This window comes from Punica granatum, chromosome 2 (genome assembly GCF_007655135.1).
Source record: "Punica granatum isolate Tunisia-2019 chromosome 2, ASM765513v2, whole genome shotgun sequence".
In the NCBI taxonomy this organism is placed as follows: Eukaryota; Viridiplantae; Streptophyta; class Magnoliopsida; order Myrtales; family Lythraceae; genus Punica; species Punica granatum.
Window position 1 is genome coordinate 1,261,561 of NC_045128.1, and position 16,925 is coordinate 1,278,485.

The following is a 16,925-nucleotide window of genomic DNA, read 5'->3' on the forward strand; positions in this document are numbered from 1 at the left end:
TACATCTTCATACGTGTATGGAAGATAAATCACACACATGTACCTAATTGACATAATATATATATATATAGAGGACACTGAAATCCTACATGAGATTTAATATATTTGGTCATTTTTTGAACATACTTAAATATTTTTATATACCGTCGAGAGCTAACATTATAAGAATAAGAACTCAAAGATGATTTTGAAACTCCCATTCCGATAAAAATGATAATAAAAGTAATAGTCACTTCGAGGACATACAACAAAATCGTGAACACCTTAGCCTCGCAATTGCTCTTGCTTTATATAGCAAGCAGAAGAGAGGAAGGAAAAAAAAAAGAAAAAAGAAAAAGAAAGAAAGAAACAAAAAACAGAGAACCTCTTATTAAAATTGTTGGCTTATTTCAACCTCTTTTAAACATTAGTTAGAAACTATTAGTTTCAACTTTCCAGCGGAGGTAATACGACTATATTACCCCTCTTTATATTGTATATATTTTCGAAAGAATATAAAATACTTTATTTGTCTTTTGATAATTCCAATAACTATAAAATACTACTTTATTTTCTTTATGTATATTTTGATATAAAATATACTACTTTGAGTAAAAGGAGAGCATGATTAAAAATGCGACCATCATCATCTCCTTTATTTTTTTAAAATCTTTCTGGGGGCACTAAAAAGAAATTAAAGGGTGGCGCCTTTTTTAATCCCAAACCACTAAAATTATTATTATTTTCTCAGGGAAAAAAAAAAGTAATTATGCCATTGAGGACATGGAAGAGTGAGAGTTGAGAAAGCACAGCAAGCCAAGCATGCTTTGTCTGCCAATTTCGGCCTAACTCTCTCTCTCTCTCTGTAAAATTCAAGGAAAGATCCTTTTTCCCGGACACCCTTTTGCCTGTTCTTCATGGTAATCAAGAAAAGCTGCAACCTTTTGGCACCCGAAATTAGGCTTAGGCCTGTCAAACAAGACGAGGACGAAGACGACGACGAGGACCTGAAGAGATAGAGATATAGCTGCTTGGTGTTCTGCATCTCCTACTGGACACATGAACCTGAGACGACACGGTACGACGATAATCTTCCGTTGTTGCATTCGCAGACTGGTCTTACTGATTGGGAAGTTGTCTTTGGATTATGGGGAGATTCCAATGGGGCTTGGTGATGGTTGTCGTCCAGCATTTCTCCGTTCTGGTCGCCTTGTCGTTTCTTGCTGGTCAGGGTCTAGGAGTTAACCTGGAAGGGCAGTACCTTCTTGAAGTTAAGGACAACTTGACCGATAGGTTCGGCCGTCTCGGCGGTTGGGATCCCAACGACCCAACTCCATGTTCATGGAGAGGTGTCAACTGTTCCATAGGAGATTACTACAGCCCCCCGGTCGTGTCGTCTCTTGATCTCAGCTCTCTCAATTTGTCCGGGACCTTGTCGCCAAGTGTCTGTAAGCTGGGTAGCTTGGCCCTCCTCGATCTCTCGTTCAACGAGCTGTCGGGGAGTCTTCTGGCGGAGATCGGGGATTGCTTGAATCTCGAGCTCCTCCAGCTGAACAATAATCATTTTGAGGGCCAGATACCGGCTGAACTTGGTCGGCTCCGGAACCTGCAGACCCTCAATATCTGCAACAACAAGTTCTCAGGGCCACTACCAGAAGAGATCGGGAACTTGACTCTTTTGGCGGATTTGGTCGCGTATTCAAACAACCTATCAGGTTCGCTCCCGCGCTCGCTTGGGAAGTTGAAGAGTTTGCAGACTTTCCGGGCGGGGCAGAATCTGATTTCCGGGAGCTTGCCAGCAGAGATTGGGGACTGTTACAACTTGGAGTACCTCGGTCTTGCACAAAACAAGTTGTCAGGCGCGATCCCGAGAGAGCTCGGGAGGCTCGGGAACTTGACAGATTTGATCCTCTGGGATAATCAGCTTTCCGGGTCCTTGCCTTGGGAGATTGGGAACTGCACCAAACTGGTGACCCTCGCGCTGTATGAGAACAATCTCGTCGGCAGCATTCCTAGGGAGATTGGAAACATTAAGTCCCTCGAAAGGCTCTATATTTACCGGAATCAGTTGAATGGCTCGATACCTAGGGAAATAGGGAACCTCTCCATTGCAACGGAGATTGATTTCTCAGAAAATTACTTGATGGGTGAGATGCCGGTGGAATTCACCAACATCACAGGCTTGAAGTTGCTCTACCTTTTCCAGAACGAGCTGACAGGCCCCATCCCAGAAGGGCTGACGAGCTTGAAAAACCTGACAAAACTTGACCTCTCGATCAATAACCTTACAGGCCCGATCCCTCTCGGGTTCCAGTACTTGTCGGAGCTGATCATGCTGCAGCTATTTCACAACTCGCTGACTGGAACCATTCCTCAGGGCCTAGGAATCTACAGCCTGCTCTGGGTGGTCAATTTATCTGAAAATTTGCTGACTGGGAAAATCCCGAGACATCTCTGCAGGAACTCAAACCTGATTCTTCTGAATTTGGGGTCCAACAAGCTCACCGGAAGTATCCCGCGTGGAATCGCAACTTGCAAGTCTCTCGTGCAGCTTCAGTTAGTTGGGAATTTCCTTGAAGGGAGTCTCCCTCCGGAATTATGCAAACTTGTAAATCTTTCGACTGTAGAATTGGACCAGAACAAGCTCAGTGGCCCAATCCCTCACGAGATCGGGACTTGCAAAACTCTCCAGCGTCTTCACTTATCGAACAATTACTTCACGTCGGAGCTCCCGAAGGAGATTGGTAACCTCTCACAGCTCGTGACCTTCAATGTGTCCTCAAACTCACTGTTTGGGCAGGTTCCGCCAGAGATTTTTGGGTGCAAGATGCTTCAGAGGCTCGACCTGAGCCGGAACAACTTCGTGAGTGCCTTACCGGGGGAGATAGGAAATCTGTCCCAGTTGGAGCTCCTGAAGCTCTCTGATAATCAACTCATAGGGATGATTCCTATTGAGCTTGGGAGGCTGTCGCATTTGACGGAATTACAGATGGGAGGAAACTTTTTCACTGGGGAAATACCAGCAGAGTTCGGGTCACTTTCGAGTCTTCAGATAGCTTTGAATCTCAGCTTCAATAATTTGTCCGGTGAAATCCCATCGGAGCTTGGAAATCTCGTATTGCTCGAAAACATTCTCCTCAACAACAACCACTTGACCGGTCAGATTCCAGGCTCATTCCGGAACCTATCAAGCTTGCTTAGTTGCAACTTCTCTTACAACGAGCTGTCGGGTCCTCTACCGTCTCAGTCCGTCTTAGATAACATGTCGATCAACAGCTTCCTTGGAAACAGAGGACTGTGCGGGGGCCCTCTTGGTGGCTGTGATTTATCGCCTGATTCGGTCCCTTCGCCTCCAGGAACTAACCGGAGAAATTCCCGACTGGGCAAAATCATGGCAATAACAGCAGCAGCAATCGGTGGGGTTTCGATCATTCTGATCGTGGTGATCCTATACTTCATGAGGCGGCCCATCGAAATAGTCACCCCATTACAAGAAAAGCCTGTCAACAGTTCCCCCGTTTCGGATATTTATTTCTCGCCGAAGGATGGTTTTACTTTCCAGGACTTGGTCCATGCCACTGACAATTTTGGGGAAAGCTTTGTAATCGGGCGGGGGGCTTGTGGCACTGTTTATCGAGCAGAGCTGCCGACTGGCCATACGATTGCAGTGAAGAAGTTGGCATCCAACCGAGAAGGCAGCAACAATGTGGACAACAGCTTCCGTGCTGAGATTCTCACCCTGGGCAAAATCAGGCACCGGAATATCGTGAAATTGCATGGGTTCTGCTACCACCAGGGATCGAACCTTCTCCTCTACGAGTACATGGCACTGGGCAGCCTTGGGGAACTTCTTCACGGGTCGCAGTGTGATCTCGACTGGCGGAAGCGGTTCAACATCGCCCTGGGAGCAGCGGAGGGATTAGCTTACTTGCATCATGACTGCAAGCCGAGGATTTTCCATCGGGACATAAAGTCAAACAACATTCTGCTGGATGAGAAATTCGAGGCGCATGTTGGGGATTTCGGCTTGGCTAAGGTTATCGACATGCCACAGTCGAAATCCATGTCTGCTATTGCCGGGTCCTATGGCTATATCGCGCCTGGTGAGTATCTCACTTCACAAGCCACCTATTTTCCCACCAAGTACTTTATAAATTGCATTGCTAATTTTCTGTTCTTCTTCAAATATTCCAGAGTATGCATACACGATGAAAGTAACTGAAAAATGCGACATATATAGCTATGGAGTGGTCCTACTGGAATTGCTGACGGGAAGAACGCCGGTGCAACCGCTGGACCAGGGTGGGGACCTTGTGACGTGGGTGAGGAATTATATTCAGCGGCACTCATTTTCCCCCGGGATCCTGGACCAACGGCTGGATCTGCAGGACAAGAGCACGGTCTCTCACATGATCACCGTCCTCAAGATTGCTCTCCTATGCACAAGCATGTCCCCTATGGACCGACCGACGATGCGGAAAGTAGTCACGTTGCTGATTGAGTCAGGGGAGCGGGAGGGGAACTTCTATTCCTCCTCCGACCCGACGGGAGATGAGGATAGCGATTCGAATGAGGAATCCTGATTGTTGTAAATGTGGGAATAATTTTTTTGGCTGAATCAGTATATATAGGTTTTGTAGAGGGTTGATTCAATTTTACTTGACATCCCATTTTGTGTATTGCTTTAGTAAAGCATTATTTGGAAATTACTATTTCCTGTCACACCACGAAGCATAGAACCGGCACATTTGATGAGTTTTCTGCATATCCGGTTCATAGAGAGATTGACCAAACCCGGCCCAGTGGAAATTAGATGGGCCGAACCCGGCCCAATGCAAATCGGATGCACGTATTCATGTTTTCATTAGATCCAGTCCAATCACAAATGGAACATCTTGCTCAAAATAATTGAGGTTCCAATTTGCTTGGGTTATATATCAACTATGATTTTTTTGTGGCATAAAAAAGAATAACAATTTTGGTCAACATGTGAAGAGCCAACACTTCGGAAAAACTCGTCATTGATCAATCCTATCTGATATCTGAAAACGGATGCCATTATGGATAATTGGTATGTATATATCTTTAATGGGACTTATTTTCTGTTCAGTTTTATCGTTTTACGATATTGCAGCGACTAAGGGGTGCATAAATTTAGAAAAAAATGCGCAAACCTACCAAATACCTCAACATCATATGGTAGTAAATTTCGATCAAGCGGTATCTCTGGTAGATTGCTAGAGTTGTAGAGTTGTCGCTTATTTTTAATTAAATGTACAATGCAATTTTCAATTAGTACTTCATTATTTTCAAATTATATTGTTTTAATTATTTTGAAAATAACATTTAATTTTTTATATTTTTCAATTTCATTTATTGAAACACGTACGTATAGTAGAACATATAGATTGTCTATAAAGGAAGAAAATATAAAGTAGAATATATAGAGATAAATTATATACAATGGAATATAGTCCAATATGCAATAGAATATATAGATAAAAATTATATACAATGGAATATAGTCCAATAAGGACATTAAAATAATTTACATGGCCACACACCTTCCAAGTTTGATTGTTTATATCGTTTACGTTATATCAATATATATTTGCATTCTCAGTATAAAAGTTGAGAATTTGGAGGTAGTATGTGTACAAGTGGCATAAGCTAATCTGCGCGAGGATAAACCAGCTAAGCAAAGTACAGCAGCGATAGACATAAAGAATAGATGTGAAAATCATTTGTCAAGGAACTACAACCAGCACGAGATCAAGCCTTGATCGGGATGTCAAACAAACCCTGATTGAGCTGAAATTTTGGCAGCAGTCTCACGACTTCCGGGGCTAGGTTTTGAATAGTTAAAATTTTAATTTGAGCTTTGTAGATGTTATTTTGGCTGAGTTTGTAAACCGCTCTTTTCGGGTGACGAATTTCGATTTTTGTGATCCAAGAGAGTGTATTTCTTGAGTTTAGATCCAAGGGTTTGTTCTTGATGAAAAGCTATGTGTAACCACTATTGTTTTATTGAAGTTGACTCGAAGTTGGTCCCATGGTTTTTCACGTTAAAAATCTCGATGTTTCTCTATCTATCTTCCTTAGATCCTATTTTGATCACACAAGGCAGGAAAGATTAACTCGCCGTATGCCGTTATCCGGTGACCCTTTCCCAACAAGTGGTTTCAAACTCTATGCAAATGTTCTTCTCTGCGTTTAAAGCATATTTTGTTCAATTGAAATTTGCAACCAAAGTACATAAATTACGATCATGTGGCGGTGTGAGTACACAATCTTATTAATTTTATTTTGATGAGTATCAGCATATTTATGTTAAAGAGTAGTTCAAAGTAGGTTTTAAGCATCTTCATCTTTATTATATTTATATACTTTCTTTGATGAACAAAAGACGGTCAGACCTGTACCATGGGAAGATTGATGGAGTTAGCATTATCTTTTCAAATTTCTTGGATTTTTAAAAATATTTCTCTCAACATTAACTATTTTTTGCCCAATTTATACAGTTTTATGATTTCATTTAGTTGTAATAGCCAGATTTATATTTAAATACATTGATTTCTCTAGAAAATTCTTGGAATGAAGAAAATTTAAGTCTCTTCCATCACTCTCCGTTATAATAGTCGTAATAATTTTTTTCCTGTAAAGTTTCAATTAAAAAATGATTTGCAGTATAAACTATGTGTTAATCTAATCTTACATGATTAATTTTTAATATTATTTTTTGTATTTTCCATAGATTTTCTTTTTTGATCTTATACTAGATATTATTTATTAGATAAATCTTCAAATTATTATATTACAAGACATATTTTATTTTCACCACCGGTTGGGTATATATGAAAATTATATGGTAATTCCATCCATGAGAAAAATATACTTTCTGATCGTTTTGCTCTCCTAGCATGATTTTCTTAAATAGTATGTATTCCTTTAGTATATAGGAAAGATATTTCATGTATATATGACTTAATTATTTTCTATATGTATGCCAACGAATATTTAGAAAATATACTTTCTATCTCAAATTATATAGATATATATATATATATATATATGAATTAAACTTAATAATTAGAGATTTTTTTTAATTAGGTTGAATTTTCATGAAACTTTTAGATTATTATGATACAAATTGAAAGTCAAAGAAATAATACGCAATTAGTTTTACATTTTAATCCCTTTTTCGATTTTTTAATTTATATAAATCTCGATAATCTATTTATGTATAACAACCACTTCATTATTTCAAGATTTCTTTTTATGATAATAAGATGCAAACTAATATCTAGTAAAAAATTATTACTGTAATTATTTTAATCGCTTTAAAATGCATACTTGAAAATCATTATTGTAATTATTGTAATTGTTTTAAAATGCATACTTATTTTACTTAAATTTAAATGCATACTTATTTATTACCTTTTAATTTTCTTGATAAGGTTCACAAAATAGAACATAATTTATCATTTTTTCTTGATAGGTGATAATTCATCTAATCTTTAGACTTTAAGAAAGTAATTTATCTGAAAATCAATATTAATTAATTTTCTATTTTTGAATAAAATTTTTACCTTTTTTTTATTAGTGTATTATATATCTATATATATTACTTCCACATCATTGTCCAAAAAATAATTTAAAGACTTTTCCTCCGAAAATTTCATTTATATAATATACATATATATTATAAATTCATCTCTCTTAATTTGTAATGGTAAAATACTCTTTAGTGGCTATTATGAATTGTTTCTAGAAATTTTCTTATGTTAACAAAATAGGAATATGTTCATCATTTAAAATTAAGATAATATATATATGTATGCAAATTTTCACTATTCATTATCTGATCTGATTAATATGTCAATGAATGTAATTCATTTACCATGATTTTATATTTGATAATTTATGCCTACAAATATCGTTGAATAAAATCAATAATTTTCTCAGCAAGAATAAATTTATTTCTCAAATTTAATTATCTTATATAAATATCTCTAATTACTTCGATTTCCTAAATAATTATTCTTTTGGGTGGACAAAACAATTATCTTAAATTACTTAGTTTGTTGTTACTGCAACATAGAATCTGAACGAGCGATTTCATTGATAAGTTTTAGCTATGATAATGACTGCAGAGAATATAATTAATTTTCCTCAACATTGTATTTTAGATAATTCTTTTTTTTTTCAGTTACTTACTTTCCTAAAATAACTATTTAAGATTATGCGTCTTTCTATATTTGAAAACCGACACATTACTTTTTTTGGCTTAAAATTTAATTTTTCATTTCAAATGGTATAATTTTAACTGTTTTATATTTCTACAATATTAATCTTAAATTGTGTGATTTTGATTTACGACATGAAAATCCTAATTAGGATACTAAAACCACAGTTTTGGATGAAAGATCAGTAATTCTCCAATAAACTTATTTAATTTTTAAGTGAAATAATTTCTAAATCCATAATTTTTTTTAAAAAATTCATAATATATTTAATTTAAAATATTGGTTTCTATCAAAAAATTATTAATCATTCTCGCGCAACGCGTGGATTCTCATCTAGCTTTATATGGAAAGATAGATTTCCATCTCAAACGAACATTTAATTGCAGGAAATAATATCGAGCATCTATCATTTTTATTTAGGAAGACTAAAAAAATTGAGCCACCCTCACACTAACATACTTTAAATAAAAGGAAGGAAAAGAACTCCCATAGCCATACTCGGTTTTTGTTGATGGATAAATAATTATCCTCTTTCACTCTCCATCCTTTGGGTTTTAGTTGTTGTCGTACCAAAAACCGGGATTGAAGATAATCAATAACCTTCTTGTCCACCTGGAACGCCTTGGTCAAGACATTTGGGTTAATCGGTGGCTTAGCTCCGAACACGGCATTAGCGATTGTGATGACACCAGGGTTCTGGCTGCTCAAGCCTGCAAATGCAACAGCGTTGGTCTTTCCCACGTTGAGCTGGAAGTGGATCGTGCCGATGGGGAAAACAAACACATCTCCGGGCTTCAATACTTTGGTAATGAGCCTGTTTCCTAGCTGGTTTGACAAGACAAACCCGACATAGAGCTCGCCTTCAATGACTATGAGGAACTCAGTTCCACGAGGGTGGGCGTCGGGTGGGTTCAGGCCATTCGGGGCGAAGTCGATGTGGGCCAAAGAGATCCCTAGAGTATTGAGCCCCGGGAGCTTGTTAATGATGACAAGGGTTACTTTTGACCCGAGCTTATTGCTGGTATCCCCGGGAATGTTGAGCCCTTGGTAGAGGAAATCATTGGCCACTGTAAGGTTTGGTTCTTGCAGAATTTTCCGTTCACAAACATTACATAAAAAAGATAGAAGTTGGAACAGTATAACTAATGATTATACAGAGTGTTTGTGAACGGGAAATTCTGCAACAACCCAAACCCAAGCCAAATGAATTTGTGATATTCTTCACTTCTTAGTGGAAGGTTTCTTAATGTATGCACTACAGATAGATAAATATACGAAAAAGGATATGTTATATATAAGTGAGAACGCAGATATGTTTATATGAAATTAATTACCAGCATTTTTGGGCTCAGCTATTGCCACACAGATGTCCTGGAGGGGACTAGGATCGCAGGCAAAGCTACTTGAGATTGCCAAAGCACACACGAAAGGGATTGCAAAGAGCTTCATGATATCGATCGATTGATGTGTTCTAATTGGAACAATTAGTTTGGAAGGTTTTTGGAATTAATAATTGGAACAATAAATTTATGAAGTAAATTTAATTTTTTTCAGCGAACATTTAGTTGGATGCAATCACTCCCTTTAAACCCCAAGTGCTCGATCAAATATATATATTTGGTTATAAGGGAGGCGTATGGTCTAATACAAGATTTCGATCATATTTAATTTTCTGGACTCAGATGATATTTAATTTATCCAACTGTGTGCTAATTTAAGAACGTGTCAAACACAAAGACTGATTCTTTTGGTCCCCAACTAGTTAGTCCACTCAGAAATTAGCCCTAATCAATTACAAGCAACATCGACAAGGTCAAAAATGATCTATTCATTTATTTACATCGTTTTCTGTCGGGTCGAAACTGGAAAATAATGTTGATTTCAACCCGATCATAAGGTTTCGTTTTTAAAAAAGTTGCTAGCTACTAACATGAGTTAGTTCAAATGGTTCGGCATTTATGTCCCTTAAGCAATATCTCATATTTGAGTATCGTGAATGGAAAAATTCATCATTAGGAGAGGTTTCCTCTTATTAGGCCAAGTCGGCTCGAGCTGAATTGATCGGAATTCGTTGGGCTTGATACACACTGAAAAAACAAAAAAAGCTTGCTGTCCACTTCCAGAAACAAAGGACTCAATATTTATATAAATACATATATTTTTTATTGCAAGAGAGGTCCAATGACTTGTACAATAAAATATGAATCTTAATAGCTAATAAAATGGTACAAGTCGTCCCTTAACGAGTATCAAATCTAAAATCTCTCGATCACCAAACGAACGCACACTCTACTGCGCTACATCCTCTTGATAAAGGACTCAATAATTTATTTATAAAAAAAGAGGGACTCAGTAATTACTTCTTTTTATTCGATCTGGCGAATACCAAATCAAAACTTAGTAATTACACTCCGCCAAGGAAAAAGAAAACCAAAAGAAAGAAGAAATTAATGAAGAGGAGATCGAGATCAGAGAGCAATTAATAGTTGTTGGACTTGATAAAGACTCTCTCTGTAGTATGTCTGCAATATATAAACTCTATCGCTTAGGCAATTCCATACGAGACTATATAACATCTTGAAAATTTTCCCGTGCAATTAATTCCTCAGGATATTTCTGATTATGGATGATTTATTATGGAAGTGATAATTAACTAACGTAAATTCGAGATATAAGAGAGAATTATTTCCATTACGCTCTTTCTTTTTAAATTAAAAATTTAAGTTACATTATAGGTAACGTACTCACCTAAAAATAAAATACGATAAAATTTAGCAAAACAAAAGCACGTGTCTCTGTGATCTTGACCCTACATCGGACTTATTAATTAGATTCATTTTTTTGGGTGGAAAAATTAATTAGTTAGATTTATTCATTCATGAAGATTTTACCATTAAAGATCCTCTATGTTATTTACCCAAAAATTAATTCCTTTCTATAAACTATATATGTATAATCTTCTTTCAACTAGAGGACTCCTCATTTCGTTCATGACCATCACCATGTGGTGCTTATACTACTAATTCAAATTGTTCAATTAAAAAAAGGAAAAAATAATCATATTGTGATCAACCATTGAAAGAGTACAGTAATGTTGGAAAATTCAACTATTATTAATCACATTATGTATTTGCGAATATTGAAGAAGAGAGGAATTTGATACTGCTGCTGATATGAGAAAAGGGGAGCATTTCCACCTCAAATGAACTTAAAATCTTATTATAAGAATCATCGAACATATCATCATCTTTATTTAGGAAGGCACGCATATATCAAATCTTTCCACCTCACATGAACATGTGTTTTCTGGATAAACAGTACACTAACATACATAAAATAAGATACAATGGAAAAAAAAAAAAGAACTCTCAAACTCGGATTCATAGTTTGATGGTTAAATAATTATCCTCTTTCACCCTCCATCCTTTGGGTTTTAGTTGTTGTCACACCAAAACTGGGATTGGAGATAACTGGTAACGTCCTTGTCCACCTGAAATGCCTTGGTCAAAACATCCGGATTAATTGGTGGCTTAGCTCCAAACAAGGCATTAGCGATTGTGATGACACCAGGGTTCTGGCTGCTCAAGCCTGCAAATGCGACTGCGTTGGTCTTTCCTACGTTGAGCTGGAAGTGGATCATGCCTATAGGGAACACAAACACGTCTCCAGGCTTCAATACTTTGGTGATGAGTCTGTTTCCTAGCTGGTTTGACAAAACAAACCCGACATAGAGCTCTCCCTGTGCGCACCCGAATTTCATCTCGTCGGGGCACGCAATGCGCGCGCCTATGCAACGCGGCTTGGGAGTGTCTACCTTCCCAGGGACGCTCGACGGACGCACGTGAGAAGGAGTCGCCACTTGCCATTTTACAACCCAAAGGTCGAGGGCCGGCAAGTTATCCGGGTCTAGGGGTACGGGGTACACCTAATTGCTAAGGCATATGGTCTGCGAAATCCGAGGTTCCGATTTCGGGGGTTCTGTTACATGTGAGCCTATATCTCGCATGCCCTATTGGTACTCTAGCTTGTCTAGGCTTGCCATTTTGTTTAATTACCGCTTAATTAAGTTCCGCTCATCTCACGCGTTTTGACACCGTAAATTCGAAAGAACACTCCGACCGTCCACTCTCCGACCGGGATTCTTACATGAATAAATGTATAACATATATCCTTACATTGTCCTCTCAAATAAATAAAATACAAATTACAACAACCGAGTCCCGGTCGAATCGCGTTCGGTTATTATTCCACTCGTGCTCACCGTGTGGTTTGAAAAAAAGACTGGAATTGAAATTAAAATGCGCGCTCGGTGTAGGGGGTTAGACCCCGTGATCTACGGTTGGGGCGTTGGACCCCCCCTATGGATCGTATCCTAAGGGATCGGGCTCGATCCGCATAACAAACAAGTACAAGAATGTAACAAAACGGGCATAAATAAGCAAACAATAGGGTTTTGTTATTGTCGAATTTACGTGAATTAACCAATTATTAACCGAGGTATCTTGGCATGCAAATCTTACCCTAAAACAGACAAAGTGGGTACAATGTGTGAATCGATCAAGGGTCGATGTGAAGATATTTCGCATTTGGCATTATTTTTCGAGGACTTGATGTACGTGACGTCTGTTGTCAAGTTTTGTGTTTGTGGGTTGCTTTTAGAATTGTTCTATGCTGTGACACTACGGTTGTTACAGGTTATTACCGAACATTGATTCCGCCCGTAAATCCTAGAACCTAGTGCCTATCCCGCTATTGCCCGCTTTTGTCTTAACCGAGTGCACAATTAGTCCTGTATTTGTATTTTGGGCCCATCCACCCGAACTAACTACCCAAGACTATGCTAGAATAACAAAAACTTATTGGTCGGATAGAACGGGCTATGCAGATGAACCTGCGCCTGGATAAGTAGCCCATCCCTACTCTAATACCGTAATGTTTCTTTTATTCTAACCTTAGGGATGTCACTAAGTTGCAAATAGACGATTTTGCCCTAGAGGTAAAAATTATTTTCGGAAAAGAGAGATTACGCGGTGCGGGCCACCTCGGCCTGTGACCGGCGCTAACCGATCTCTTGGACCTTCCAAGGTTGTCAAAAACCCTCAAGGAGCCAAAAGACCGATTAATCTATCCGGAAGTGATCTAAGAAAAACTTCCACGTCCCGACCTGAGTTTCCTGAAATCAGGTGAGGCCTCGAGTCAAGACGCGCAAGTCCTTCCTAGACATCCATGTCACATCGGGCCATGTGTCTCGATTTTGATAAAATTTGCAAGTTTGAAAAGGGCACCAACGCATGTTTGCAACCTATCGACGCGTGTTACCAATTTATAACCAATTCGTACAAAATTATTAGGGCAAAGTGAATTAATTAATTGCATGAACGTCTAATTACCCCGTTAGTGAAATTATTGATTAAATTAATTAATGTTTTGCCAAATGCTCTAAATATTCGAATTTCAGACCGTCGAGCCGATCATTGATGGACCGTCCGATGCGAATCCTAATTCCCGACCACCTTAGGATTTAAAAATTAATTTTAGGTCGAGTTTGCATGGTTAATCTGATTCACGTGAGGTTTCGATTAAAACGAGAATAAAGCATTTAAGCATGGATTAAGAGCATATTATCACATCAAGCACGACGAACATACAAATTTACATAACCGGTGCCGCCATGATCATGATAAATACATACAAACATACACACAAACATAATATCAACGAAATCGATAAAACGGCACCGACTCATGGAAGCAAAAAAAATCATACAAAGAGCACGCATCATCACATTGTATACAAATAATTACAGGAACAAATATTTAAAGGGGGCACATACGTTGTCGATCGGGGATCCAAGTAGGTAAGGGTTGGATATCTTAAAAAATGTCCGGGGACTGATTTGAATAATTTTAAAAGAACAGGGACTGGTTTGAAAATTCGGATAAAGTTTCAGGGGACTGATTTAAAAATCCTGAAAAAATTGGGGACTGTGAAGAAGTTACTGAAAATATCCCAGGACTTGTTTGAACCGAATTTGAAAATTCGGGCTGATCTGGAAGTGAAAATGCCCCAGGGACTGAACTGAAACGACTCGAAGAGTTCTTTCGGCTGGTTGGAAAATTCAAGGACCGATTGGAAAATGCTATAAATGGCTAAGACTCGGCTGAAACGAATTTTACAATTTGGGGCAGATCTGAAAAGGGCGAAAAATGATCCCGGGACTAAACTGAAACAACTCTAAAAGTTCCTTAGGATGTTTGAAAAATTCAAGGACTGATTGGAAAATGATAAAAATGGCTGGGCCTTGGCTGAAATGAATTTTAAAATTCGGGGCAGATCTGAAAAAAATAAAAATGCATCCTCAGGACTGAAATGAGACAAAGCAGAAAGTTTGTAAAATCGAATTCGGGACAAATCCGATCAACCACGCAACCCAAGAACATTCATTTCACGTCACATCCATCCAAGCAAACATTAATATTCAGAAGTGGAGCCCTAAACATGCCGCTAAGTCGAGAATTTACCTAGTTTGAGAAGTTGAGGGGTGATTCTGTAAATAAAAATAATAATAAAAGACAAAATGCTGGACGAGTTGGGCCGGGTTGTGACGGGCCGAAATCCGGTAGGGTGGACCGGGCCGAATGGGCCGAACGGACCGAGCTGGGCTGGACGCTGGTGGACCGGGCCGCTACCGCTGGACTGGGCCGCCGCTGGGGGTGGCTGTTGGGCCGCAGGATCTGGACCGGACCGCGTTGGTCTGCTGGGCTGGGCGTATCTGTTCAATGGGGATCTAGACCCGATTACAAAATAAATAAATAAATAAATAAATAAAATAAAAATGGAGAAGAAGGAGAGGGATCGGGCGATGATGTCGGCGTCGGGGACGAGTCGCGTGCGAGGGGAAGAAGAGAGAGCCGGGGAGTCGAGCGGTGGGAGCTACGAGCTCGGCTGGGAGTTGGGCCGGGGAAGCCGAGCGGAGGGCGAAGTCGGCGTGGGAGCCGAGGGCGAGTCGAGGGACTGTCCGAGCTCTGGGGTCTCGGTGCCAAACGAGCTGCCGGTTCCGAGGGAGGGAGATCGAGCTACGAGTTTTCCGTTTTTTTTTGAAAATCGAGAGGCCGAGAGAGAGAGGGATCCGAAATAAATCGGGCTCCGGCCGTCTTAAAACTCGAGCTAAGGGTCGTGATTTTTTTGAGAAAAAATATCGGAGCTACCGGTCAAAAGAATGGCGTCTGAGCTGGGAGTTTTCCATCCGAATCAGCTAGAGATTTTCCGCTAGAGTCCCTCCCAAACTCTGTGAGCTGCGGGCTTTTGTTCCGGAATCGAGAGAGAGAGAGAGAGATCGCGTGCACGAAATCCGTTCGCGTGTGCAGAGGAAGACGTTGGCGTGTGCAGAGGAGTTGGCGTGTGGCAGGCTCGGGTGCAGCGGCGCAGGAGGCTCGGGTCGAGGAGCAGCTGGAACGGAAAGGAAAAAAAAGAAAAAAAGAAAAAAAGAAAGGAGTCAGAAGAAGGACGAAAGCTAGGGGGAAACAGGGAGGAAGAAGGGAAAGCCATGGTCAGAAGTCAGCAGTCTGGCTTCTGATCGGTTTTTGAATTTTTTTTTTTAAAAATTGACGTGCGTACAAATTGAAAATTCCGTCTTCTCAATCGGACGTCGGAAAGATAATTCGAGACCGCCATCACGCTTAGAAAAATTCGATGATCGATATTATGCGACCAAATTATTTTCAATCTCGAATTTTGTCCCGAATTTTGAAAATTGACGTCGATGTACGCGAAATTCGAAAACGTCACAAATAGTATTATTTTGAAAAATCATAAAATTGGTACGAGATTTAGGAAAATGTGCTATCTTCGAAAAATCGTGAATACTCGGGTAATTAATCGAAAATACTTCCCTCACGGGTGGCAAAAAAACGACGATTCTGCCCCTCTGAAGTCGGTGGACCAAAATTGGGTGCTGATACTCCCTCCACGACTATGAGGAACTCAGTTCCATGAGGGTGGATGTGGGGTGGGTTCAAGCCGTAAGGGGCGAAGTCGATGCGGGCTAAAGAGATCCCTAGAGTGTTGATCCCCGGGAGCTGGTCGACGGTGACAGGGGTCACTTTTGACCCGAGCTTGTTATTGGTATCCCCAGGAATGTTGAGCCCTTGGTAGAGGAAATCATCGACGACCGTAAGATTTGGATTCTTGCAGAATTTCTCGTTCACAGACACTACATAAGGGGAAAAAAAGAAGAAATTAGAACAATAGAACTAATTATATAATAATAGGTAAAGAAAATGCATGTGCAGGCTCCAATAAGCCCCAAATGAATTTGTAATATTCTTTCACTTTGGAGTGAAAGCTTAATTAATTTGTTAATGCATGCATTACAGGTAGATATATGGAAAGGGATATGTTATATATAAGTGAGACCATAGATATGTTTATATGTAATTACCAGCATTCTTGGGCTCTGCTATAGCCACACAAATGTCCTGGAGGGGACTAGGATCGTAGACAATGCTACTTGAGATTGTCAAAGCCCACACGAAGAGGATTACAAATAGCTTCATTATATCGATCGATTGATGTGTTCTAATTGGAACAATTGGTTTGGAAACTTTTTGGAATCGAAGTGGTTGGTATTGGCAGAGTATGCCTTGGGTGTGGAAGCTAAAGCAAATTAGATGGCTATTTATGTTGATGGAAAACGCAGAC

The 16,925-nt window shown here is 39.3% G+C and overlaps 2 protein-coding genes and 1 pseudogene across 2 annotated transcripts; 1 reads left to right on the forward strand and 2 right to left on the reverse strand.

The window, feature by feature from the left end:
• The first annotated feature begins 791 nt into the window (after nt 1-791).
• LOC116196714 (probable leucine-rich repeat receptor-like protein kinase At5g63930) lies at nt 792-4,701 on the forward strand. Its single transcript, XM_031526575.1, has 2 exons — nt 792-4,082; nt 4,174-4,701. The coding sequence occupies exons 1-2, from the start codon at nt 1,127-1,129 to the stop codon at nt 4,560-4,562; spliced, it is 3,345 nt and encodes a 1,114-aa protein (XP_031382435.1). The 5' UTR covers nt 792-1,126; the 3' UTR covers nt 4,563-4,701.
• Nucleotides 4,702-8,368: 3,667 nt separating this feature from the next.
• Nucleotides 8,369-9,674, reverse strand: LOC116196688 (annotated as a pseudogene).
• A 1,984-nt stretch (nt 9,675-11,658) lies between these two features.
• On the reverse strand, nt 11,659-16,780 carry LOC116193878 (germin-like protein subfamily 1 member 15). Its single transcript, XM_031522624.1, has 3 exons — nt 16,666-16,780; nt 16,187-16,437; nt 11,659-11,958 (listed from the first exon to the last, which is right to left on the reverse strand). Exons 1-3 carry the CDS (start codon nt 16,778-16,780, stop codon nt 11,659-11,661), a joined length of 666 nt encoding a protein of 221 aa, XP_031378484.1.
• Between the last annotated feature and the right edge of the window lie 145 nt (nt 16,781-16,925).